Below are 26626 nucleotides of genomic sequence, written 5' to 3' on the forward strand. Positions count from 1 at the left end.
AGAACAGTAACATACATGTGCTGAAGCACATTATTTTAAATTTCAGTATTTGGCTATCAGATAGGCCAATCGTCTTATCATGTATATCAATCTAGTTTAAAAATCATCATTTAGCCAAATGCATAACTGAATGAAAAATTAAGGGGAGAGGGGGAGGCAAGCTTCTCGATCAAAATGACTATGATGTAGCATTTCTTTCATGGTAACTTGTTAACTCCTAAAAGTACATTGCAAACGTGCTTAGAATGTTTGGGACTGATAATTTTTCAATGGGAGCCCCAAGTTTTCTTGCCAAAGCAGGAATACGATAAACTATAAGAAAGCATAACATTTTGATGCAAGATGTCAACAATCTGTATTCCTTGTGAAATATTCTAGTTTTCAATGAGCTACATTTTAAACATTCAAGACCTCATTTTTCATTACCATCAACTATAATTTACAAGGTTTGTCGCACAGCTGTGTTACTACTAGGCATCACTTGTTTGGGTACAGAACGTGAAAACCAAAGGAGTAAAACTTGGAAACTTGTAAATTCCTTGTGGTAGATTAGGACATGGTTTTGAAAAAGAATAATACTAATACTTACAGGAATGGCTGCATTCGATGGATCCCTTTGCTCTCCTTCGTCATCAGCCCACAAGCCCCACTTGGCATCCAGATTCTGGATAATTTTCGCTGCCAACTTTATGTCATGCCGAACAACCTGCTTATGGGATGTGATGCCGTTTACGGTCCTAATTCGACGACTCAGATCACGATTCACAATAGCACCCAGTTCACAATCTCGTAGCTGGAGAGAAAGCAAAAAAATGTAGACCATTAGCATGGGCACTTCTCATGTTTGGCATTTTAGATGTACCGATTGCATTTCCCATAAAATCTCTTAAAATTTCCAGTTGATAGATACCTGGATTTATAATAAACATGAAAAGTAAAGGTAACCCTTGCACATTTCAAAATTCTGTGAAGATTATGTGATTAGCACCATTCTCTGGCTGCCATTATTCCCCACGGTAGCCATTTATTAGAGACTGGACGAACCCCAGGGTGATTCCATGTATAGACAATACTGGAAAAATTCCCACCGGAAATCAACCACCCACAAAATCAAAGGGGGAATTATGAAATACCCTGTATATTAATCTGCCATGTGAATATCCAAATAATCCACATGAAATATTTAATGCATACAAAAATGGATTCTGGTTAATTTGAAAACCAGATTTTTTTTGACTAACGCTACCCTGATCAAAAAAAACAAACAAAAATACTATAGAAAAACCAAAAGCTGGCACTTACTCGGATATTATTCAGGTTCCAACAGATTTCCTTGATATTGACGTGTCTTTCAAATGACACCCAACCTCTTCGGAACCACCGTCTTTCAGGCTGTGGATCTGCAATGGCAACCCTCAGAAACCCAGGATACCTTTTACACATCTGAAACAAAAACACAGGTAAGAGAGATATTTGTACTCAATAAGCAAACAAAAATTAAAATTCACTACATTGTATAAAGTAATCTTTTCTTATTTGACATAAGAGACTGTTCTGTGGTGGAGAACACATCATTATTCACTATATATTAGGGATGGTCAAATCCAGATTTCAAATATCTGGATATTCTTATAAGTTGAAACGTGCTTAGAGAGTGAGTAAATATCTAGCACAGTATTCTTTCCCGCCCATTTTTTTTTGCTTAGTAAGAAAATTTATTTTGTTATATTAGGATATATTTTTGTAACGTTTATAACTAAAGTTAGTTGCATTTAAAAGACAGCTGAGTCACGGTTATTAAATCTTTAATAAACAAAGAAATGCCAATGTTTTTAAATAGATATTGACCTTATCCAGATATCGGGATATTTTGATTATCTGAATTATCCTAGTGTGTGCATTATCCAGACAGTTTTATCATTCATTTGTTTTATGGGCTATTCACATATTCTTTTATTCATCACTTTTGTATTTCATTGTATGGATTTTCTACAAATCCTACATCAAATCTGTTCTATCCATACTATCCAGATATTCAGATTATCTGGATATCCATTACATCGATTTTGTGGCAATCTAACTTATATAGTGAATAAATACATCAGCTCATTAATTTTGAAAATACACTAATACATCTACATAGGATGATACTGATATATACAAATTAATCTGCATCATGCCCAATCATATGCACTTTCTTTAAAAAAAAATATGCTACAGCATATACTTACTGCTTCAACCTCTTGTTTGGTGATGGTTGGTGCCAAATTCCTGAGGAAAATTGATGCTGTTTTATGCAGGGGACGAGGTTTGGGCTGCTTATCATCATCATCATCTTTCGGTTTTTCCTTTTCCTTCTCAATTTTTTCCTTATCACTTTCTGTTTCTGCTCCTTCTTCCTCTTCCTCCTCCTCTTTTTCTGGTTCTTCTTTCTTCACAGTCTCTTCTGCCTGGAAAGCAAAAAAGTATGGAAGCATACATTTTGTCACAAAGAGAAATGCATTAGTCTATATGGCCCATGGTTTTACATTGAGATATGTGTAGTCACAACAGCAAGTCACACTGTCTATAATACACAGTACTGATTTTATATTGTCCCATGTGTGCATTCTATCTGTGAAGTAACGCATTCATGATGTAGTGTGGTTGATACTCTACAACCTGGCAACACGTCATGAACATGAGATGGGCATGCTGGGAATTATGCTGCCAGGTCGTGAGAAAGGTGTACGGGTGTGGTCACATAATAGCTCTGGACCAGTGAGTGAACATCAAGTTTTATGAAAGACATTCTGAAGACTGCTTGTGGGAATAAACATTTCTTGAATTCTATTGTTGTGGAGGACAAAACAGAGCATTTTCACTACGGTTCTTGTACAAACCGACAAATTGCTGAATGAAAGTCGCTAAATTTACCAAGAGGCAAGAAAAAGCAGGTCCAAAAGCCAAGGGTGAAGAAAATGTTGTGTTTTTTTAACGACAGCACACACATTATTTATCATTCACCACTGATTAGCTACAAAGAAGAATTATTTATCATGTAACTGGTTGTTATTATCGTAGTGCTCTTAATGATTATAGAAGAGAACTGACTGTATCAGACATCCGTATTCTGAACCGGGCAGTTGGTTCCCGCTCTACGATAATGCACGGTCCCACAGAGCAGTGGTAGTCTATGTATCCCTAGTCCGAAGACAAGTGAGAGTGTTGAATCATTGTCTCTACTCCTAAGATTTATCCCCCTGTGATTATTTCCCGTTCCCGAAAGCGAAGCTGCTGCTGAAATTACGCAATCTTGATGAACAAAGCACCACCCAACAGGTTGTGACGTCCAGTCTTCAAGTCATACCACATGAAGACTTGCAGAAGTCATATCGATCGTTGGCCAACCGTGCCAATTGCTGTATTGATGCAAGAGGGATGTACTTTGAGCAATAAACAGGCAATGTTCAATTATTTTGTTTCCTTCTCATCTGATAACGACTGTCTCATTACTTAATTGTCAGACTGTGTACGTTGATTATTTAAGCATGAGTGGTACAGTTAATTCACGAAGCATGAGGAGTCGAATGAGAGGATGATCTAAGCAGCCTGGCAGTTGGAAAATTTCATGAGTGCTAATGGAAGTGTTCCATTTTAGTATGCCTGTGAGTCAACACCACCACTTACCGATTCCCACCAATGCCAACACTTGAAAATTATAACAATTCGAAGTAATTTTGGGTATTTATAAATTTCAATATTTAAATTTCGATACTTGCAGCTCAGCTTTACTTTTTAAGCTGTTGTGAAAAATGTCAAAACATTGCTCCGATAAGTGAAAACATTAGGGTCGCACATTTACGGTGAATAAAAGATTAAGATTTAGGTACTAAAACGGGCCACATTTTGGGATGAAAAGCAGTATATAAAATGATATTTCGGTTTTAAGATGGTGAATAAAATGCAAAATTTGATTCGAAAATTACACTTATTATATGAAATAAACATTTCCTTTCTAAAAACTCATTTATGTAGTTACCAGTGTTAAGTTTATTCCCGTGTAAAGGAGTCCATTTTTACTTCTCAAATTTTACTCACAGGATAATTCATACATCGGAAACTGTTGTGTTGGCAGATAAACTCTAAATTTCACGTTTACGAGTTTATTTTGCATCATTTCGTGACAAAACACAGTAGAAAAATGTACCTTACACCTTTCAAAATCATGAAAAATGAACATCACAGGCCATTTCACATTGCGTGTTACCGTCGCAAATGAAATATGCATTTCTATCTAATACATGGGAGTTGAACTATGTTTACTAATGACATTTTTAATAACCTTTATTTACCTTTGTAATCATCTTAAAACTTTTATTACAATCGCTACGTGAACAGAAATACAAAACACAGAACTCATTTTTTTCTTTTTCCCTCTACTTGAAATGTATCATGTGTGGAACTGTACCCCGTACATTTAACACAAAACTTTCAAAATGAACAACTTACCGGTTCCTCTTCGTCCTCTGTCTTTTCATCTCCCTTTGTCTCTCCTTCTTCTTCCTCTTCCTCCTCATCTTCTTTTTCTTCTTTCACCGTATCCATTTCACCTTCTTCTTTCTCCGGAGGCTTTTCGTCTTCTGTAGGTTCTTCTTTCGCATCTAAGCCAGGTGGTGGAGGCTCTTCTTCCATTGGTGCTGCAACAATTAAATGTTTTTTTTTTTAAAAAATCAAATCATATTGTTGTACTGTGGAAAATATAACTATTTCAAACCAAAATGTAACGCTTGTCTTGAGACACATGTGGGAACATCTTTGTCTTATCTTGGCCAAAATTAACAAATTGTAAAAGCAGCAGCACAGTATGAAAAACTTCTCATCTTCCAGGATTTTGCCAAAGGAAAGACAAGTTTTAGAAATACATTGATGAGCACAACTAAAGTAAACTTACATGTAGATGCAAAATAATCAAACCCACTTATTTTTAGTGGTTTTTATATTATTTCATCTGTGACGTTTTGTTCTGGTTTACCACAACTTCAAGCTACACCAAGATACACATACAACACAACCTCACATAGGTAGTCACTCTACATTTCTAAAATAGGACTTACATGTTTCATCATTTCCGGTATGAATGATACGTTCACCAATATCTTCATCGCTGAAGTCACTCCCGCTTTCAAAATCATACTCTCTCTTCCTTTTTTTCACTGTGACTTCTAGAAAAAAAAATATTATTATTTCCCTGTAGCAAAAAAAGATATATACACATATATGTTTGGCATTATCAATATTACTAACCATTTATAAGAAATGTGTAGTTACGTCAACTGATGCCAAGATGTTTTATAGGTACCAAGTTCAGAAACCAAATGGATTTAGATCTTGTAATGTCATGGACAGTTCTGGGTTGTCACCATACTACTGACATTCAACAGAATTGTTAATGTACATTCAAATTTAATGCAAGCGCATAGGATGTATAATTTATGCTTCAGCAGGAAGCAAGTACATACTGTACATTGTGAGAGACATTTTAAGAATGTATGGCTTTGAATGTGGGTGTATACAGTGGCGTAACCAGAGGGCGCCCCCTAACCTTGGATGGAAATGAGTTCTGGGGGGGATGGGGCAAACATTGACAGCCAAGTGTACCTGCAGGGGGGCAATTACTGGCCACAACTTCAAATTTTATGCAAATAAAAACTATTCGTAAAATTTTCTTACTCGCTTGGCTCGCAATGCCTATTTTCTTCGTCTTATCAACCAGAATTAGAGGGCGGCGGGAGTTGGCCCTAGGCGCCAAACGAAAGTAAGTTGTAAAATTTATTGATTAATTTGTGGTTTTAAGTCCACTTTACGTACAGCAAGGCTAATCAGGACTGGACCTACAGTTTAAAGTGGGATCCGAACCACTGTGCCATGTGCCTCTACCGGGTATCGAACCCAAGACCCCTTGATCGCAAGGTGACAATGTTACCACTACACCATTGGGGAGGCACAAAAGTTGTAAAGGAGAGAATGCATTGGCGTCCCGTGAAATTATGTGTGCCCTATATTAAATCAATATTGATTTCTGCCTGCAAGAAAATTGGATCCAAAAATTTTCTTCCTTGCAGTCTATCATTGTTCTCTGTAATGCATTGTAAATTTCCAGACAGAGAAATAAGACTTGTCCTAATTGATTGTTTTAAATGCATCAATAATTGTCTTGAGGAAAGGGAGTGTGCACATTTGAGAGACAATTATGTAATTTTTGCTGTTGGTTTATAGTGAGATGGACGAATTGGTTGTGTAATGTATTTAAATAATATATACTGTATATGTATTACAGAAACTTTGAATACACACACATTTTAGTGTCCACGTCGCTCCATGTTGCATATGTGTAAAACATACATCGTGCATGAAAGTTATACATGTTAATGTAAAAAAGAATTATATTTGGAATGCATTTATCAAGCATTTATCAAGTCTTTCAAAAATAGTTTGTGTGCTTGTTTTCCATTATTAATGTGAAATTGAAAGTGTTTAAAAATAATTCAAATAGTTTGTTCGAAAACAAATGCTTTAGCACCAACTTCTATCCCTCTTTTTGCATAATTTTCGAGGGTAATAACATCTTTCATACTACTACTACTACTAATAATAATAATAATAATAATGTTGGTTCCAGGTTCGAATCCCGTCTTGGTATGGATGTTTGTGAGTGTCCATTCATCAATTTCATTATACCATCACTCATCCCCATCTTTGCAAATTAGCCGAAAGTGGCACAAAAGCGAAATAAAATAAAGCAAATTAATAATAATAATGTTATAATAATATTATTATTAATATTAGCATCATTATTATTATATGCCAGTACTTTAAATAAATAAACTATTATTATTATTGGTACATTTTTCCTGGTACTTGCACCCCCCCACACAAATAAAAATTCATGGTTGCGCCTCTGGGTGTATAACATGATTTTGAGCTGTTTAAAGTCCACCTCATGTGCACACAGGCTAATCGGGATCAGACCTACAGTTTAAAGTGGGATTCAAACTACTATGTTTCCACTGGGTAATAAACCCGAAACCCCTTGATTTCAAGAAAACCACGATACCAATACACTCATAACATGCAAACACTCTCAGTTTCAGAACTGTGGTACCACTGATGCCTACATTTACAAACACACAAATGCTCTCTTCTTTTAACAATTGAACCATGACAATACATTGGTACACAGGCTGACAGTTGGGTGTTTTACCCCTACCCCCAGGTAATGAATTTTGAAATAAGGTTTCCCACATATTTTTGTAGATTTAGCAATACAAAGAAACACCAGGTTTACCAGTAGTGGCTTGTCCTGTCTTTAAAACATTGACCTATTCTCATTGGACACTTCCAAGGATAGAGCCAGATACTTTGGCAGATGAGCCAACTTCCATGGTGAAGTTGTTAGCACACCGTGTTACGATGCCAAGGATTCCCAGGTTCGAATCCTGGCCTGGCCATGGTGCTCTTTGTGAGTGTCCCTTCAATTTCATCACTCATCTTCGTTGTCGAGATTAGTCAAAAGTATCAGGAAAGCCATGCTAAATAACTAAAAGCAAAATAAATTTAAAAAAATATATTTTGGCAGATGAGTTCACACAATTCTTTACAATACAAAGTATGTTGTTTCAGAATATACTAAATTAATACTACTGTCATAAGTAATCTAGTTGTTACAGCTATTTTAGCCAGTTTGCAAAGGAAAAAATATTCTGACCTGAATATAACATGAGAGAATGTTTACCTTGTTCGCAATTCTCCTTCTGTTTCAGGAACTCCTTGGCTTTCTTCTGCAGCTCGACCTGTTCTGAAGTAATAGTTAACTTAAGTGGTTGCGAGGGATCTTTCTTTGGTTCTGGAGGAGATGGAACTTTCTCTCTCTCTTTCTTCTTCTCATCCTTCCTGTAAAAGAAGAAACATAAGTAACATGATTTTTAACATCATAAAACTTAAATGCTGCAAAAAAAGTGTTTTTAACTGTAAAATTCGTTAACACTACCGAATGTTTAATGATTTTTACAAATTTCATGGGAGAAAAACAAAGTATTGCAGAAGTGTATAAATTATTGTTACAGTAAATTCGAGCTTTGGTGAAAGTAATTACCACTGTTTGGAGTTCCGAAAAGTGCAATTTATTGGACGGAAAAGAAGTAAAATGTACCTTAGAGGCTTCTGCGCTTACCATCAAAAATACATTTTTTGTTCATAGAAGAAAGTATCGCAGAATAGTGGAAATGATTGTGAAGGTAAATTTGAAGCTTTCTGAAAGTAATTAGCACTGTTTGCAGCTCCAAAAAGTCCCTATTTATTGGCAAAAAGAAGTTGCAAAAGTTACCTTATGCAAATATCTCAGTTTCCCATTGAAAAAGCATTCCATAGACTACTGCCGACACGAGGCCCGAAGGAGTGTCTTTGAGACCAGCATCAACATGAGATGTTGAAAGCATTTAGGGAAAATGCTAACACTAGGAGCCCTAAACTTGACTCACCTAACCTAACTACGAAACCCCTTCGCACCACACACACATGACCTAGATGTCAGCAGCAGACCGTAACCAAAACAACAGTATACAAATGGCTGGTTTGCAAGAGAAGAATCATACAGGAGTATATGGAAGTGAAAGAAAACATTATCAAGCAAACACACAGTAACTAATCGCTAAAACTCCAAAGTAGTTAGTAGTGTAACAGACATAAATCGAAATTGAACTGTACACAGGCATTTTTCTTATGGTTCGATGCAACATAAATCATTGATTGATTGATTGATTGATTTAGTTTATTTTACTTCGCGTTTTGTGCCTCTTGGCTAATTTGCGAAGATGAGGATGAGTGAGGAAAGGATGAAATTGATGAATGGACATTCACAAACAAGCAAGCCCGACCGGGATTCGAACCCGGGACCCTTGGCGTTATGACAATATAAATAATACATTCTCATAACAACATTTGAAAATGGTTAGGCTAAGTTCAAAGTTCCACATTTGTGCAATATTTATAATAAGTTGGTCATAACAGTTATTTTTGACTGGCAATATGAAAAACAAATATCTTCAATCATATGTGTTCTTTCAGACAAGAAAGATATGATACATTCAAATTTATAATTAAATTTATTGAAATTGTGTACATTTGCATTGGCTTCAAGGTTTATATACAAAGGTCAACTCTTTAAAATTGTTCAATGTACATTGTGATGTCATACTTGGTATTTTGTATCAACATTCAAAAAATGGTAATTGTGATCAATAGATAAGTATATTGTGATATACATAGTAAAATAGCTGTAACAGAGCAAATATGTACATTTACTACACAAACATTCAAGCTGTTAAGCACTTATGGACAAAAATATAAAACAAAAACAATTGAAGAAAACACATACTAAAAAATCTGGCTTGAACTAGTTGCTCTAATACTAGTTGTCTGTGACTTGGTGTGGAGCTCAAGAGGGAACAAAGATAAGGACAAATATATCAATATGGGATGGTTATATATTTGTATAATAATTGTTGCTTTTAAAGATTAAACTTGGCCACGTTATAATAACTTGGATGTTTAAGTTATATAGAAGCCTTTTATGACTTGAATGAACTTTGATCATGATATAATCTTATAAAGATTCGAAAGTTATGGAATGACACTGATATGTATAAAAGATGCCATGTTGAATTGGAAGCAGTGAATAAGTATCTGTTTTCATCTTCCTTAAGGGGCTGGCTTGTAAATGTTACAGTTCCTCAAATGAGTGCTTGGAGGAAGGTCGCATAGAGTGACACTTATATGTTCTACGTTTGGAGGTGATTTGAGAAGATGATGAATTTCAAAAACTGAAGCTCAGAATTGTAGATACAAAGACTTGCTTTATCCTGGAAGGAGATAACAAAGATATATATATATATTTTCTTATGTATAGCATTGATATCTTATAAAGATTCTTGTAAACAAAGGCATAATTTGATGCTATTGTAATTTTGGTTGTTTCTAGTTTTTTCTTTCATTTTTATCAATATAATAATTATAAAGTTATCAGTATATGTAAATTTAAATTTCCTTTCCAATATAGCACCATAGCTACTACCTATTGTGTTGATACTGAGTTAGAATTATACTGACAAAAATGGATAAACTTAGATTATGAGGACTCAAATGGTACAATTATTGGATAGGAAAGAATAAGTTATTGAGTTGTGAATATTCTTCTTTCTGATATTAGTTTCAATACCTAACATTATGGAGAAGGAGATCACATTGGCTGACATTGTGATGATGCTCAAATCGCAGCAGGCGGAAATGAAAGAAGGTATCTCTGCAGTGCAAAGTGAAATGAAAGAAGGTATCTCTGCAGTGCAAGGTGAAATGAAAGAAGGTATCTCTGCAGTGCAAAGTGAAATGAAAGAAGGTATCTCTGCAGTGCAAGGTGAAATGAAAGAAGGTATCTCTGCAGTGCAAGGTGAAATGAAAGAAGGTATCTGTGCTGTGCAGAGTCAGATGAAAGAAAGCATTGAAGCCAGTAAAGCTCAAAGTAAGGAACTTAGAGAAATTAAGGTTGATATTTCACAGTTCCGTAAGGAATGCTTAGATAGAACAGAAAAGTTAGAAAAGAAAGTTCAATTACTGGATCAAAGGATGAATGATGAGCTAGTTTATCTTGCTGCGGATATGGATAAAAAATTAGACGATACAGTTAGTAATTTATCCAAACAGTTTACTTCTCAACTGGACCAATGTCTTGAGGTTTGTGCTCAGTGTAGTGTATCACTTGGTACATTAAGTAATGATCTAATTAAGTTACGAAGTGAAACCAAGTATGCTAATTCAACTGAACCACAGGTTGATGTCAAATCTATTGGCATACAACATGATGAGGTTGATAAAGAAGTTATGTCTAGCAGTGCAAGGCATATTATTATCACTCGCGTTCCAGAGAATGATGCAATTAGGAGTGATGTGGATAGTGATAAGTCGGTGGATATTAGTACAAGGCACAAGTATTATAGAGATGATGAATTGCATAAGTTGCATGATGTAAATAATAAAGGCAATATCAACTCTTCTTTGGAATTAGGTGTTAAGAATGCACTTCTACAAATAGAAACCAATATCATGAGTGTAGTTAATAATGCATTAACACCATTATCAACTCATGATATAATAGCAGTTAAAAATACAGCTAAAGCACAGAGTGACTTTACACCTCGAATGAGTTCTCACACTGTAAATCAGAGACAACATACAGTTGGGAATAAAGATGAAGTTTGTCATGGTTCACCAAAAAGTAGTCTTGTTAGACATAATATAGGAGTGAATACTGAATCTGAGATGTATACCAGGTGTATAAGCTTAAATCTGCTGTTTGCTCATAGATGGCGTTAGTGAGCGTATGAAGCTACCATGGGCACACCATACCTGGTGTTTGTATGAGTTGGACATCTGTCAACACGAATCAGTGCACATCGTCAGCACGTGCAGACAACAACAGACAGTGTTCCTGTGGTAAGCATGTCTAGTTTTGTGCCAGAAAAAGAGCATATGCGGGAAGCTCTGCTTTTCTGCTTCCATTTGAAGAAATCGGCTGCCGAATCGCATCGAATGCTTGTGGAGGCCTACGGTGACAGTGCTGTATCGGAAACAACGTGCAGCGATTGGTTTCGTCGGTTCAAAGACGGCAATTTTGACCTGAGCGACAAGAAGCATGAAAATCGGCCCAGGAAGGTTGAGGACAATCAATTGCAGGCTCTTTTGGACGAGGACGATACCCAAACGCAAAAGATGCTTGCCGAGCAATTGGGTGTTACCCAAGCAGCTATTTCCATGCATCTACGTGCCATGGGAAAGGTTCAAAAGATCGAAAAATGGGTGCCGCATGAATTGACCGATCGGCAGCTGGAGAGACGGCAAAACACATGCGAAATCTTGCTTGCGAGACAAAAAAGAAAGTCTTTCCTGCATCGGATTGTGACTGGCGATGAAAAGTGGATATGTTTCGAGAATCCTAAACGCAAGAAATCGTGGGTTGATACCGGCCAACCATCAACATCTTCCTCGAGACCAAATTGCTTCGGCTGGAAGACGATGCTGTGTGTTTGGTGGGATCAACAGGGTATCGTCTACTTTGAGCTGTTGTAACCTGGTGAAACTGTCACTGCCCACAGCTACCACCAACAACTGATCAAATTGCACCTTGCTCTGTGTGACAAAAGGCCGGATTATCAACAAAGACATGAAAAGCTGATTTTCCTCCACGACAACGCCCCATCGCACACGTCAAGACTGGTCCAAAACTGTTTGGGGACACGCAACTGGGAGGTGCTACCCCATCCCGCCTATTCACCAGACCTTGCCCCTTCCGACTACCATCTGTTTTCGTCGATGGGCCACGCCCTCGCTGAGCAGCACTTCGATTCGTATGCAGACGTCCGAACATGGCTTGATGAGTGGTTTGCCTCGAAAGAGGAGGACTGTTTTTGGCGTGGTATCCACAAATTGCCCGAGAGGTGGGCAAAATGTGTAGCTCGCGAGGGCAAGTACTTTGAATAAATTTCTTGTTGCTTTCTATGAACAAACCATGTGTTTTTCTGACTACAAAACAGCAGATTTAAGCTTATACACCTGGTAATAGTACAGATTCAGATCATGATAGAGTAAGTATGCTTAGTGGTCCATACCGAAATACAAGATTAGCATCTAAGCGTCGAAAATTGAGGAAGAACAAATCAGTTGCTAATAATAATGTTGATGACAAAATTTCATATGCACAACATGATGCTGGTCATATGACTAATGTTAGTCATTCAGTAGATGTTCCATTGACTAATTGTAATAAGAGTCAAATTAAAGTTCTCATTAAACCACAGGACTTGAGGCATTTCCCTCATTTTGATGGGATATCTTTAGAGTTTGCACCATCGGAATTCTTAGAAAAAGTAGAGGAAAACCTAGATATTTATGACATCAAAGAAAGTCAATTCTTGAAGTACATACCAAAACTTCTAACTGATTGTGCTAGAACTTGGTACTTAGAAGTAAAGAATCAGTTTACCACTTATTCTGAATTTAAAAAGGCTTTTTTGGCACATTATCAGAATGACCGCTGGAAATCAGTAAAGTTGACTCAAACTTTGAATTCTCCTTTTACAAAAGAGAGTAATGTAAGCCTGTTACAATATGCAAATAAGAACTACAAAATTTTGAAGTCTACTCAGCCTCATGCTGAAGAACCTCATTTGATAGCACAATTAGCCTCATTATTACCACACAGGATTAGTGAACACATGGTGATCAATAACGTACGTACATTGCAGCAAACGTTGCAAGTAATTGAAAATTTTCAATCTTTAAGAAATAATCCTGCACGGTTCAATGACATGAACAGAAATAATTATAATCCAAAGAATAAGGCTAGAGTAGCAAATGTTTCATGTGCTAATGATCAAAATAGAAATAAGGATAGGTATTCTAGTAAATCCTATAGAAATTCTAGGACTTTTAATAAAAATAATAACAAACAATCATCTTCTGATGTTTGTAATCAAATTCAACAGCAGCATGATAAACAATCATGTGATACAAGGGTGCAAAACACAGTACGCAGAGAGAGCAATAACAATGGTGATGGTTATGATAAAATAGAGTATTACCGATCAGATAGTGACGGTGGCCGTAGCAAAACTAGTGACGGTAGCCGTAGCAAAACTTATAGAAACTCTGCTTATACTCGGAGTTCAGCTTCTAATTGGAGACTCCAAAGCCAATAACACAAATCAAATTTAGGTATCAAATTAAATATTTAAGTAGGCATATACAATATACTTCTTTATTTATTTTGTAATATAAAATTAGTGATCTTGTGCAGAAGTTTCTTGCCCAAGTTAGACTAGTTGATGTTTCTTTAGCTTCTATATCTTACCTAGATGTAATAACTGCTTAACACATCAACTTATAAGGGTGGTTGGTTGGGAGTATCTTCTAGACTGTTGGTCTAGGGAGGTATATTTGACCACAGTACTACTGTTCATTTTGATGGACAAAAATACAATATAATATTTTGAAGTACAAGTTTGTGATTTATTTTATGCACAATTTAGTTGCATGATCACTATATTTAAGTTTATTATACTTAAATATAACTCCGCACGTTTGTGGGAAACTTGGCATTATTATGCACAACAAAAGCAAATTTTAAAACACTTTAATAATAGTTCATCTATGTAACAAACTTGAATAGCTGGTGAAAGATGTTACCCAAGATGTTAGTTAAGTAGTGGTAGTGTACCAAGAATGTAAGTGCATTTAAAATGCTTATATACGAGAATTATTTTATTTGCTATTAGGGAATTGTTAAGTCAATAATTCCTGAAGATGAATTGTTTCCTCGTATATTTTATGAAGTTGACATGTAGCAGAGACATCCACTAGATGATCCAAGCTCGTCACTCATAATTCCATGCCACAGTTGCATGAAAGCATTGTGAAGTGTTCACGTAAAGGCAATAGTAAGTCCTATTGTGACACTTAATGTAGAAATATTTATTATATGAATATATATATTTTTTTTATGATGCACATGTATCTTTGGTGCTTTATCAAGTTTGGATTCTTCCAATAGTAATCGTGTAGTATTGATAGGTTAGGTATTTATGATTTCAAATACACTTATCAAGCTAAGCCACACGATGGTGCTGCTATATATGATGATTGAAGGTTGACTATTTCCACATTTATGAAGGAAAAATACATATTAAGACCAGTTACACTAGTTTTTTCAGGGAATGTAATGTTCCATTTATGTTATAATATAAATGTACTTAATTAAATAAGTGATTACTCTGAGCCACGTGTCTTATATTTATAATGATCGTAAGTATCAAGTATCTTTTGAGATAACCATTCTTACCATGTTTTGGATTAAAGATATGTTAGATGTATTTTTGATGACTTCTGAAATCACACATGACTACGTTACAAAGATTTTAGTCAATTAAGCCTCAGAGATATGTTATTTTATCAATGCACTTGCTAGGATTGATAAAATATTTATACAGACTAGGATGAAATTTTGTTGGTATGAGGTATATTTTAGTTGTTTTATTCTAAATGAATAACAACGTTAATTTGTGATTTATTTTGACAGCATATTAAAGGACTTTGACATGATCATATGATATCTTTGCACTTGAAGATATTATAGTAATGAGCTTTCACAAGGTATTGTCAGTGTGATGTCATTCTCTATAAGTGTGATCTATATTAAGAGTAGACACAGATTGATTAATTTTTTGACAATTTCAGATAGTATTTTCTCAATTGCAAACTCAAAGCAATTCTGATAATCAAAAATTGATTCATGGTTGTAAATTCTTTTTAATACACACATGTATATGTTTGACAGTGTTATGCATCTGAGATTATATATCCAATATTTATGTTCATACTTCATAAATGTATAATGCAATATTTTCAAACATATTACAAAACATGATAATGATATCTTAACTGATAACATATTGTTTATTTTGTTGGTTTGAAGGACAAAAGATACTGCTTTGTTTCACAAACATACCCATGTGGGTTGGTTGGTTGAGTTCTTCTCTTAGACTGTTGCTTAAGGGTGGTACAGTGAGTCACAGTACTTTATGCACAATTTTTCTTTAGTCAGACGTCAATGTAAAAATTTTCTCATTTTTCGTGCTTCTTTCCTTGAGTCTGAAACTTTAGTTCAGGTATGAAGTATTCATGTGTAGAGTTTGCCTTAAGTTGATCTTCGTAATCTGACATTGGTCCTCATTCGTATATCTTGATCCTTAGTTGTGATTAGCGGTGGAAAAATTCAATATAACAAATATTCTTTGTTATGTGTATTTTGGGTGCAAAAAATGTATAATATAATGTGATAGCATGTGCATAATAGATTTTAATATTAAGATTTAGCTGTGGCTTAAAAACATTTTCTAGAGCTCTAAGATTCCAAGAGTTGAATTGTAGGCTCAAATAGAAATAAACTTGACAAGAAGCAAAGACGTGTTGATCCAAGCTTAAGTCAAGTAGTAGGTTCCTTTAAAATGCTAGAATGCATTATGGCTCCAAAATGTGTTCACAAAGGGCAGAATAGGAAATTCGTGCTATGACGCTGTGAGTTCAGGAACAACTGTTATTTATGATTTATAATTTTTGTGCGCACATCATAATTTATACATTTCTTGCATAAATTCATTTGCAATGTAAGAAATCTTATATTCAGCACTCCGTAAATCTGAGGATGTTTGCTTCTCGATGCAAGGACTTAGATTCTTGTCTTGTTAGCTGATGTTACTAGATAAATGGATGAATTCCCAATTATGCTTTACTAGTTTATGAAACTTAGTTGGACCATAGGTAATCTACTCTACATATAGAAAATTATAATTAATATATTTTTGGCTAAATAAAGATTAATATAGAAATTATGCTCTCAGATTAAGAATGAAGTTCTTAATGGTACTTCATTGGTTGATAATAAATAAAAATGTTATGTAGCTACATTGTTTTATGTAAAAATGGTTCATATGGAACTTCACTAGATAATAATTGTGGGTATGTAGAACTTGATTTTTTTAAATTTTGTTTTGCAACATTATTATGTACTAAAAACTCATTATGTGTAGTTGCACTGTATTGGTTCATGATGAACAAGTTCTGGTTGCATTGTTGGAAAACAAATATTCAGTTATACTCAGATGATTATAATGGTAAACATGAAAACAGTTTGTAAATATAGAGGCATTATATTAATTGTTATATGTTAAAATTCTCAGTAGTGCTCAGATCTGTTGTTGTGGGTTCGTCCCTTGTTGAGCGCCAGTATGACAATATAAATAATACATTCTCATAACAACATTTGAAAATGGTTAGGCTAAGTTCAAAGTTCCACATTTGTGCAATATTTATAATAAGTTGGTCATAACAGTTATTTTTGACTGGCAATATGAAAAACAAATATCTTCAATCATATGTGTTCTTTCAGACAAGAAAGATATGATACATTCAAATTTATAATTAAATTTATTGAAATTGTGTACATTTGCATTGGCTTCAAGGTTTATATACAAAGGTCAACTCTTTAAAATTGTTCAATGTACATTGTGATGTCATACTTGGTATTTTGTATCAACATTCAAAAAATGGTAATTGTGATCAATAGATAAGTATATTGTGATATACATAGTAAAATAGCTGTAACAGAGCAAATATGTACATTTACTACACAAACATTCAAGCTGTTAAGCACTTATGGACAAAAATATAAAACAAAAACAATTGAAGAAAACACATACTAAAAAATCTGGCTTGAACTAGTTGCTCTAATACTAGTTGTCTGTGACTTGGTGTGGAGCTCAAGAGGGAACAAAGATAAGGACAAATATATCAATATGGGATGGTTATATATTTGTATAATAATTGTTGCTTTTAAAGATTAAACTTGGCCACGTTATAATAACTTGGATGTTTAAGTTATATAGAAGCCTTTTATGACTTGAATGAACTTTGATCATGATATAATCTTATAAAGATTCGAAAGTTATGGAATGACACTGATATGTATAAAAGATGCCATGTTGAATTGGAAGCAGTGAATAAGTATCTGTTTTCATCTTCCTTAAGGGGCTGGCTTGTAAATGTTACAGTTCCTCAAATGAGTGCTTGGAGGAAGGTCGCATAGAGTGACACTTATATGTTCTACGTTTGGAGGTGATTTGAGAAGATGATGAATTTCAAAAACTGAAGCTCAGAATTGTAGATACAAAGACTTGCTTTATCCTGGAAGGAGATAACAAAGATATATATATATATTTTCTTATGTATAGCATTGATATCTTATAAAGATTCTTGTAAACAAAGGCATAATTTGATGCTCTTGTAATTTTGGTTGTTTCTAGTTTTTTCTTTCATTTTTATCAATATAATAATTATAAAGTTATCAGTATATGTAAATTTAAATTTCCTTTCCAATATAGCACCATAGCTACTACCTATTGTGTTGATACTGAGTTAGAATTATACTGACAAAAATGGTTAAAGCGTCGCAGCGCGATGTGCGCAACATAAATCATGTAGGAGTATACAGAAGAAGGTGAAGAGGAAATGACAGAGGATGATGTGGAACCAGTAAGTCATTTAATTTAAAAGCTTCATATTGAGGGCACATTCTCAAGAAAAATGGGTGCAATCATTGGTAAAAAAAAGACAAAATGTGTACTTTGCATTTCTCTTCATGTTGCAATTGTACGAGGGCAAATCAGTAAGTCGGTTCCACGATTTTTTTTTGCAGAGGATTGGATAATCACACCAAGATGAACTTTTGGGTACCGCAAATGTCATCCAACCCGAGGTCATAATGAGTGATTTTGTAATGTTCCTTTGTCTCTGCCACAGACGGCAGCAATGACGAACATGGCTACCTGCCTGACATTGTCGATGGTTGAGGAGCAGCGTTCCATGGTGCGGTTCTTCTGGGCTGAAGGCAAAACACCGACGGAGATTCACGCGAGGGTGATGCGGGTGTATGGGGACGACGTCCTGTGCCGCAAAGCCATTGGGAATTGGTGTCAGCGGTTCAAGGCCTTCACGACAACGCATGGCCACACGTCACCATGGTGGTCAAGGAAAAAATCACTCTGTACAGCTGGGAAAGCATGGAACATCCACCATACAGTCCAGATCTGCCACCCTCTGACTATCACCTCTTCGGCCATATGAAGAAGCAGGGTTCCCACGCAAACTCCAAATCCATTTCCCCCCCCCCCCCCCCCCCGAGTTTTCCAGAGTATTGAATGCACAGTAAAAGACTACTATAATTTTACAATGGCCTCCTCCATTTCCCCTCATAGCCATACTATCCTCACCTTCTTTATTACTGTTGTTTTCTGATGCAAATAACAAAACTAGTTCAATAATAAAATAAAATTACACTTCTTTGCATGTAATTAAGAACAAAGATGAGCAGTTTTCCAGAACTTTAAAAAACTCTAAAACAATTTCTAACATATCTGATATATAACATTGAAATATTTTCACTTTTCATAGATGTTTATAAATAGATACAATATCAATTAATCTGTAATGAATACAATAATAGTTAAATTATTGGAATTTTTAAAACATATAAAAATGAAGTGACAATTATTAGTACCGATGTAAAAAGGAATAATAAGTTACTGAGACTGAAATATAAAACAAGAAATGTACTTAATGTACAAATTAAGAAACTTTACTTCTCAGAAGCTTCAAGTTTTTTTTTAATTGTTCTGCAATAGCCTTTGCTTCTTCTTGCATCTTTTGTTGTTTGGCTTGTAAAGCACAGATCTCGCTTGCTTTACGTTTCATTTCTTTCCTTTTGTTTTCTTTGTGATCACATTTCTTTCTCATCTTCTGCAATGCTTCTTCGTATCTAATACGTGCACCTTTAACACTCTGGATCATATCTTTGCTTACTTCTACATTTGACACTCCTCCTACCACTTTCACTGCATCATAAACTTGCCGAATAGCCACAACAGACTCTTCTTTCAAGTTTTCTATTAAAACCTGCTTATTTACAGAAAACCCACTTTCCATATATGCATTGTCATGTGATAAAATCAAAACCAACTTAACAGTGCTCCATAACTCAGAGAAGTCATCCTTGCCCTTCATGACACCTGTGAAAAAAGAATCTAGTGCATCAGTTTTGATTGAAAAGTTACAAAACTTCTCTTTCAATTCCTTTTCACTACTGACATTGTGCAAACATGTCTTAAACTGGCAAATTACTTTATCACCAGTTACAGCCTTCAGTCTCTTTCTCCTGAGAATTTCCTGTATCAGGTCTTCCATGCGCTGAGCACATCGCATATATTTAACGTCATGTAAAAGATCGAAATCGGTTAATTAAATTTTAAAAAGTGCAAAATATATGAGGGTATACACTTGGTCACCAGCCCTGGAATCACATTTAAAAACAAGAAACAGACAAACAAATAGATACGAGTTCCTTGCTGAAAGAGAAATGCTACAACAGCTTGGATTATCCACAGACAGGAGCATATTATAATCCCTCAGTTTTGCTTCATTGGGAACCATTAATCAATTACAAGATTTTCCCTGAGATTTGTATTTTTTCAAATTCCCCGAGATTTCCAGGTTTTCCAGGTGTGTGGGAACCCTGAAGAAGGCATTGTCTGGCCAGAACTTCTAGTCTGATCGTGAACTGTAGCAGCAGCCGACGATGTTCTATGCCACTGGCATATCCAAATTGGTGTCACGGTGGGAAAAATGCATTGCCATCGGTAGTCGATATATAGAAAAATAAGCAACGAACTGCTACTCCTGCACACCTATTGTTGTCTTGTTTGACCAATAAATTGCTGTGAAAAAAAATCGTGGAACAGACTTATTGATTTGCCCTCGTAATAGGATCGAGATACAGGTTATTGATATAAATTAATAACCAATTATTGCAAGTGCGTCACACATATATTTAGGGCCCTTAGTGTATTTTGCAGACCCCTCAAGATGCTTGGACTCTGGAAAGATATCACTAGCTCAATTTGAACTGATACTTTTAAATACTGGTACATCGATACTCAGCTTAAGTGCAATGATTCAAGAATAATATTAAATTTCTCCAAACTGTACCCAAGGAAAGAAAAAATGCAGAGGAGCAGAAACAATACTTACTCCTCCCCAGGTACGAAGACCTTTGGGGGAGCTTCCTCTTCCTTCTCCGAAGTTTCATTCAGGGCCTGAAGATCGAAATCCGATCCACCTTCAAGTCGGATCACAACAGCATCCAATAGCCTCACAAGTTGCTCTGTTTGGTCAGCATCTATCGAGACAGCATCGAACTTAATCTGTTCCAGGAATTCCATAAACACAGACACTCGGTTCTGGAGGGGGGAAAAAAATCAATATTATGTGGCATTTATTTAATACTGTAACATCCACTCTAGTAAATTAATAACAAGTTTAAGCTCAGGTTAATGCACAGCCTCAATGTCCTCAATCACGATGGCCACTCTAGGATCATGAAAAAATTCAAGTACAATTCCCGGTTTTCAAGGCAAACTTTCCAAAAATTCAAGGGTACAAGTAGACGTTTCTTTCTATTTCAACCTTGCGTATTACAGCCTCTCACCCCCTCCCCACTCCCACACACAAATATATTAACAATATGAAGGATCCATGTGATTCAAATCCTATCCAAAAATTCTAAGTCAAATCAATTAAACAATATATATTTATATATATTTCTAAAATATTTAATATAAGAGGCCGAGTTTACATTTGTCATGTCACATATTCAGGCTCTAAATACATCTACAAAGTCACAAATAAGACTTTAAGCTTTCCTGGCGATGAATGATGAATAGATTCTCTCGGGCTATCGACCAGGAGAGTTGTGGAAAATATTCCAAGCTTTCGAGAGCTAATGTCACTCTCATCTTCAGGGTTGAAGTCACGTTAGCTCTTGAAAGCTTGGAATATTTTCCACAACTCACCTGGTCGATAGCCCGAGAGAATCTATTCAACAAGTCACAAATGTTAAGAGATATACTAATTCGCAAAACATTGTTCATTGTAAAGGGTGTTTTTTTTTAAGAGTGATAGAACTTTCGATAGGGATAGCTGTCATTTGTTTTGTTTCGATGACATGTTGTTTTGTCATTCCATATCAGTGAGCATTGGCAAATGATCATGGAAAGACTGACGCCTCAACAACGTTTACAAATTGTGGATATATATTTCCAAAATCAATGTTCTGCTCGCCAAATGTATAGATCACTTCAGAAATATCGGTGCTGTCAGTGGATTGGCCTCCAAGATCATGTGACCTAACGCCACTGGATTATTTTCTTTGGGGATATGTAAAGTCTCTGGTTTATGCTGATAAACCACCAACAATTGACGCTTTGGAAGCCCCTCAATTACTTGAAAAAGTGGTTCGAAATTGGACTGATCGAATCCGGTTCATCACAGCTAGTCGTGGTGGACATATGCCGGAAATTATTTTCAAAAAGTAAATGTCAGAAAGTTATTTTTCACATAAAAACACAATTGGCTTCAAACTTATTTTTTTGTGTGTTTTATTTCAATTCTATCACTCTAAAAAAAACACCCTATATAAGGATTACAATGTCAAATTTACCTAATCGACTTTAAAATATCTTACCTTCCAATAATCTTCGGTCTAACAGATTGTTCTGCAGAAGATACTAACAAAGTAAACTGATTGAATTCTGTTTAATTTTTCACGCAGCTTTCTTTTCCTTCCTCGATACAAATAAAATCTAAACTGTGAAAAACACGAAGGAGATATGCTATGCACACATTTCTGTGAAACATGCTGACAATTTCACACAGGTAACAAACTCAGTGACAGTAAAAATCACATGAAAGAAGGGTAACTCACTGCCAGAGGATCAGGTTTGAGTTCTGGCCAAATGTAGAATTGTTGCTGAAATTTTATGTTGTACATCTTCTGTGTGTGCCAAATAAAATGAAATAGCATTTTTGAATAATTTACAGGATAATTAGAATGCAAAAGTATTGGTTGATATCAGTTCGGCCCTATTGAATGACAGAAATGAAAAGTTTGGGTGTGTCAGCACTTATAAGCGGTTCAGCCCTAAACGTAACTAAAACAAAGGTGTGTGTAAGGTATGGTAAAGTCCCTTCGGGTTGCCCCCAGGTACCCACTGATTTGAGGCTGGGTGATCCCAGAGCAACTTTATGCGGGGACAAGGATGGAAAAATTCCGACCTTAGTTCACCCACCCCAGGAATCGAATCCGGGTCTCCTGTGTGGCAGTCAGATGCCCCACTGGCTAGACCACTATGGTGAGGACTAAATTATCCTTACCTAGGTTAAAAGCGGAGGTTGTAAAGTGGTACTCAGCACATAGGACAAAACACAAACCCTACAGAGGATTATATGAACTGTAGGTCCAGATGCAATAGCCTCCTTAGTCTGCAACACTGCAGTTACCAGTGTACTGGGTGGAAGCGAGGTTCACTTTTGAGTGCCTTCTTGGAAGGTCACACCTTACACTCCAGTTCATCCCCTACCCAGTGTACAATCTTTTTACAAGAACATTAAAAGATACAAACCTTCAGCGCTGTAAGCTGTTCTTCCCTCCGTTTCACTGAATCTTCTGGGTGGTACTTTATTTTGAACCTACAGAAGCAGAGAAGACAACCATGTAGCTTTATTTATTAAAACAATAATTACAATAAAAACAACACTTTTCTTTTTCTGGAATATTCTTCAGCAGATGAGCCTACATTTTTCTCACCTAATTCTCGCATTTACAAACAGCCAGGTTTCAAGAATTCAACCCAATCCCAATGACCCTAATTATGCTTTGATGGAGAAAAATTATAGTTGCAAACACCCATTCACAAGTGCCGCGATTAAAATCTTATACATTCACAAACACATTGTAAAGGTACACCAGATACCTTAAAAAATAGGCACTGTTTATTATTTACGACAGCAGTTATGTATGCCCTCAGTTTCACCACATGTAATTTTGGTATGCAATAAGGTGTAAAACAGCAAGTAACTCACTTGAATGTCCAAAATGTACATTGGGAAGGTGACATGAATCTATTAGGAAAAAACTACACGAGAAAACACACGCTCGCTGACATATAAATATATTCATTGGCATTGTCAAGGTTTGTCACTTTATTGTGCATGTATGCTAATTTGAAATGAACATATAGTTTTAAGTGGAATGTGTACTCCAGAAATGTGCTACGAACAACACACACACACAATATTGAACGAAAAAATGGTTCAATACTACAAGGTGACAAAGTTGCTATCCAAACACCAAAATAAATATTGAAAGAAAAATTAAGATTTTCAAGATGGAATAAGGCTACATATATTCAACACTGCATATTTACTTTGGCTGATTGATTTGATTTATTTTACTTCGCTTTTCTGCCACTTTTGGCTAATCACAAAGATGAGGATTAATGATATGATGAAATTGATGAAGGGACACTCACAAATAACACCCACACTGGGATTCGAACCCAGGACCCTTGGCATCGTAGCATGCTGTGCTAATCACTGCACCACACAGATTTACCACTACACATTCGAGATGGTGAAGACCAGCATTGGCCGATATTGGTTTATTGGTATAACTGCCGATAATTTTACCAATCCAATATTTCTACAGCCTGTAGCTTAGTGGGAAAATTCTGCCATTGGCTTTTATTAGGGATGGGCCGATATGAAATTTTGACCGATAGTGATAAAACACAGATATAAAGTTTAGGGAGAATTCACACCGAAAAAAAACGCGACACGAAACACGTGTCGCTTGGAAGCCAACACTCAGTAATCAATGCAACCTTTCGAACCGAAGAGACACTGCAAGATGCATGTGTCGCGTGTCGCTTACGTGCCTCTCGGACCGAGCCATTTTCTCAATACCGTGCATCGCGTTGCTTCAGTTTGTTGTTCGCGCATGCTCAGCGAATGCTTCATTCCAACGAGCTGTATTTAAACTCTACAAGAGAGCCCAACCAGCATTATGTTTGAACCTCTAATTTGTTGATATAATAAAGTATCGATATGTACAATGCTTTAAGATTTGAACACATCGTTCATTTCACTTTATCAAGTTTTTTAATGCAGTTATCTATCGGCTGTAATTTGCCTTCAACATCGTGAAAAGAGGCCGTGTATTGGGCATTTACCGGACTGCTTTTATTTGAAAAAGTCAGCTTATGAGGCACTTTAGTCCAAAATATATTAGTCAACATGGTAAAGTACTCTAGTGCATTGTTTTTCAACTGCTGGGCCGCGAGCCGATGCCATGCCCTCGTATCAACTATACTGAGCACCGAAATGTTCTGCTGAAACTGGTTGACAACTATCATAATCCCAATATCATATTTGAGTTGTGAGTTTTCATTTTTTAAGTCCATTTTATGCACAAATAGACTAACCAGAACTGGATCTGCCTGGTGCCTCCCCGGGATCACTTAATTACAAGGAGACGACGTTACCACTTTGTCTTCCATATTTTTATATTTGTCAACAATCCTACACACGTAATCAAACTATTATTACTCTTCTGATTATACTAGAATTTATTTATCAGTATGTAATTTCATAGGTACATATTAATTCATGCATAAAATCTTAAATACTGTAAAGACTTAACGAGGAAAATTCTTCGGCTAATGGCATTGACTTTCACGAAGGTTGAGAACCATTTCCTTAGTGTTTAGGTATTCGCTTTATTCAGGCTGAAAAGTCTAGCGTATATAGTTTGAGGTCAGTGCATATTATTTCTCAGTTTTCTTGTGCACAACATGCCTCGCCCAAGTTTCAATAACTTGCACAAATTTTACAATGCAATTTACATGTAACAATGTCTCTTGTTATGTTATTTTCGGGTGACTAATAAACTGATTAATGCAACTATATCGGTACCATCATGCAAACTGAGCAAAGAAACCACTGCCGCTTGCCGTGTGCATCTTGTCTCTTTGGGGTGAAACACTCGTGTCGCGTGTTTCTTCGGTGTGAATTCTCCCTCACCGATACAGATCCGATATAAAATTCCAAATCGTCCTTGAAGAACCAGAATGGTTCTTTGATCTCCTTAATAAATGTGTTTTCCAGGTGACAGCAGTGCAAAAGAAGTTGCATATTTAGATTTACTTTCTTAAAAAAAGTAGAGCATGGAGATTATCCATAAAAATAAGAAGAAAATGGCAGAATTTTAACCAAATTATAAGATATTTATAGATATATTGGATTGATAAAATAATCGGTAATTTTACTGATCAACAGATATGCCTATATCTGCCGATACCGATCGAGTACCAATTAATCAGTCCCATTCCTAATTTTTATGAACATAATGGTGTAATGTATGCACGAATGCAATTAGAACAAGTGTCTTAGGTGCTGTTTCAACATTTTCATTAATACACACATTAAAAATATAGTCCTAGCACTAAAAGCTTCATTGTAGTTCAACTGAAGACACACAATCTCTTAAGTGTTTGTGTAAATGTATTTCATCCCTGCTTGAAAGAACTGACTGTCCACCATATAATAATTCGATTCTTTTCAAAAAAATAAAAAATAAATTGCATTTAATGTTGTTAATTCCCCCTACAATTACTGGTAATAATTACACAGCAAACTATATAGTTTTAAAAAATAAAAAACAAAGTATATTGCATAAATAACAATAAAAAAGAAGTTATGGCAACAATCCACATTGGTTAATGGTAGGGTTATCTCACCTGTTCCCGACGAAGAGCTGCAGGTATGATTCGCTGAGATGACGCCTAGCTAAACGCGTCCAAAATATAATGCGACCACTGCATTGTGCGCAGCGGAACCTAGCTATAATCGCGGTTGTATTCAATAAAAGGTATACGAATTTTTCCTGTGAACAACTTTGCTCCTCTTCAAAACGCACATATTAAATCAAAATTCACCACACAATAAAATAATGCTGCCATATTTTTCCTTTTTGTATTCACCATTTGAACATATGTATAGATAGAGCATGGAAATCTCTTCACATTGTTGGTCCATG

The 26626-nt window shown here is 35.7% G+C and overlaps 1 protein-coding gene across 1 annotated transcript in view; it reads right to left on the reverse strand.

Annotated features, from left to right (window-relative positions):
• Positions 1-26626, reverse strand: part of Ars2 (arsenic resistance protein 2) — a 91303-nt gene that overhangs the window by 24221 nt on the left and 40456 nt on the right. The window contains exons 6-13 of the mRNA XM_083127894.1: positions 23154-23220; positions 20725-20933; positions 7775-7932; positions 5097-5204; positions 4492-4679; positions 2232-2450; positions 1303-1443; positions 590-793 (exon numbers count right to left, since the gene is read on the reverse strand). Of these exons, the coding sequence (XP_082984020.1) occupies positions 590-793; positions 1303-1443; positions 2232-2450; positions 4492-4679; positions 5097-5204; positions 7775-7932; positions 20725-20933; positions 23154-23220 (1294 nt within the window). The remainder of the gene's footprint in view (positions 1-589; positions 794-1302; positions 1444-2231; positions 2451-4491; positions 4680-5096; positions 5205-7774; positions 7933-20724; positions 20934-23153; positions 23221-26626) is intronic.

This window comes from Lepisma saccharinum, chromosome 8, assembly GCF_977018435.1.
Source record: "Lepisma saccharinum chromosome 8, izLepSacc3.1, whole genome shotgun sequence".
NCBI lineage: Eukaryota > Metazoa > Arthropoda > Insecta > Zygentoma > Lepismatidae > Lepisma > Lepisma saccharinum.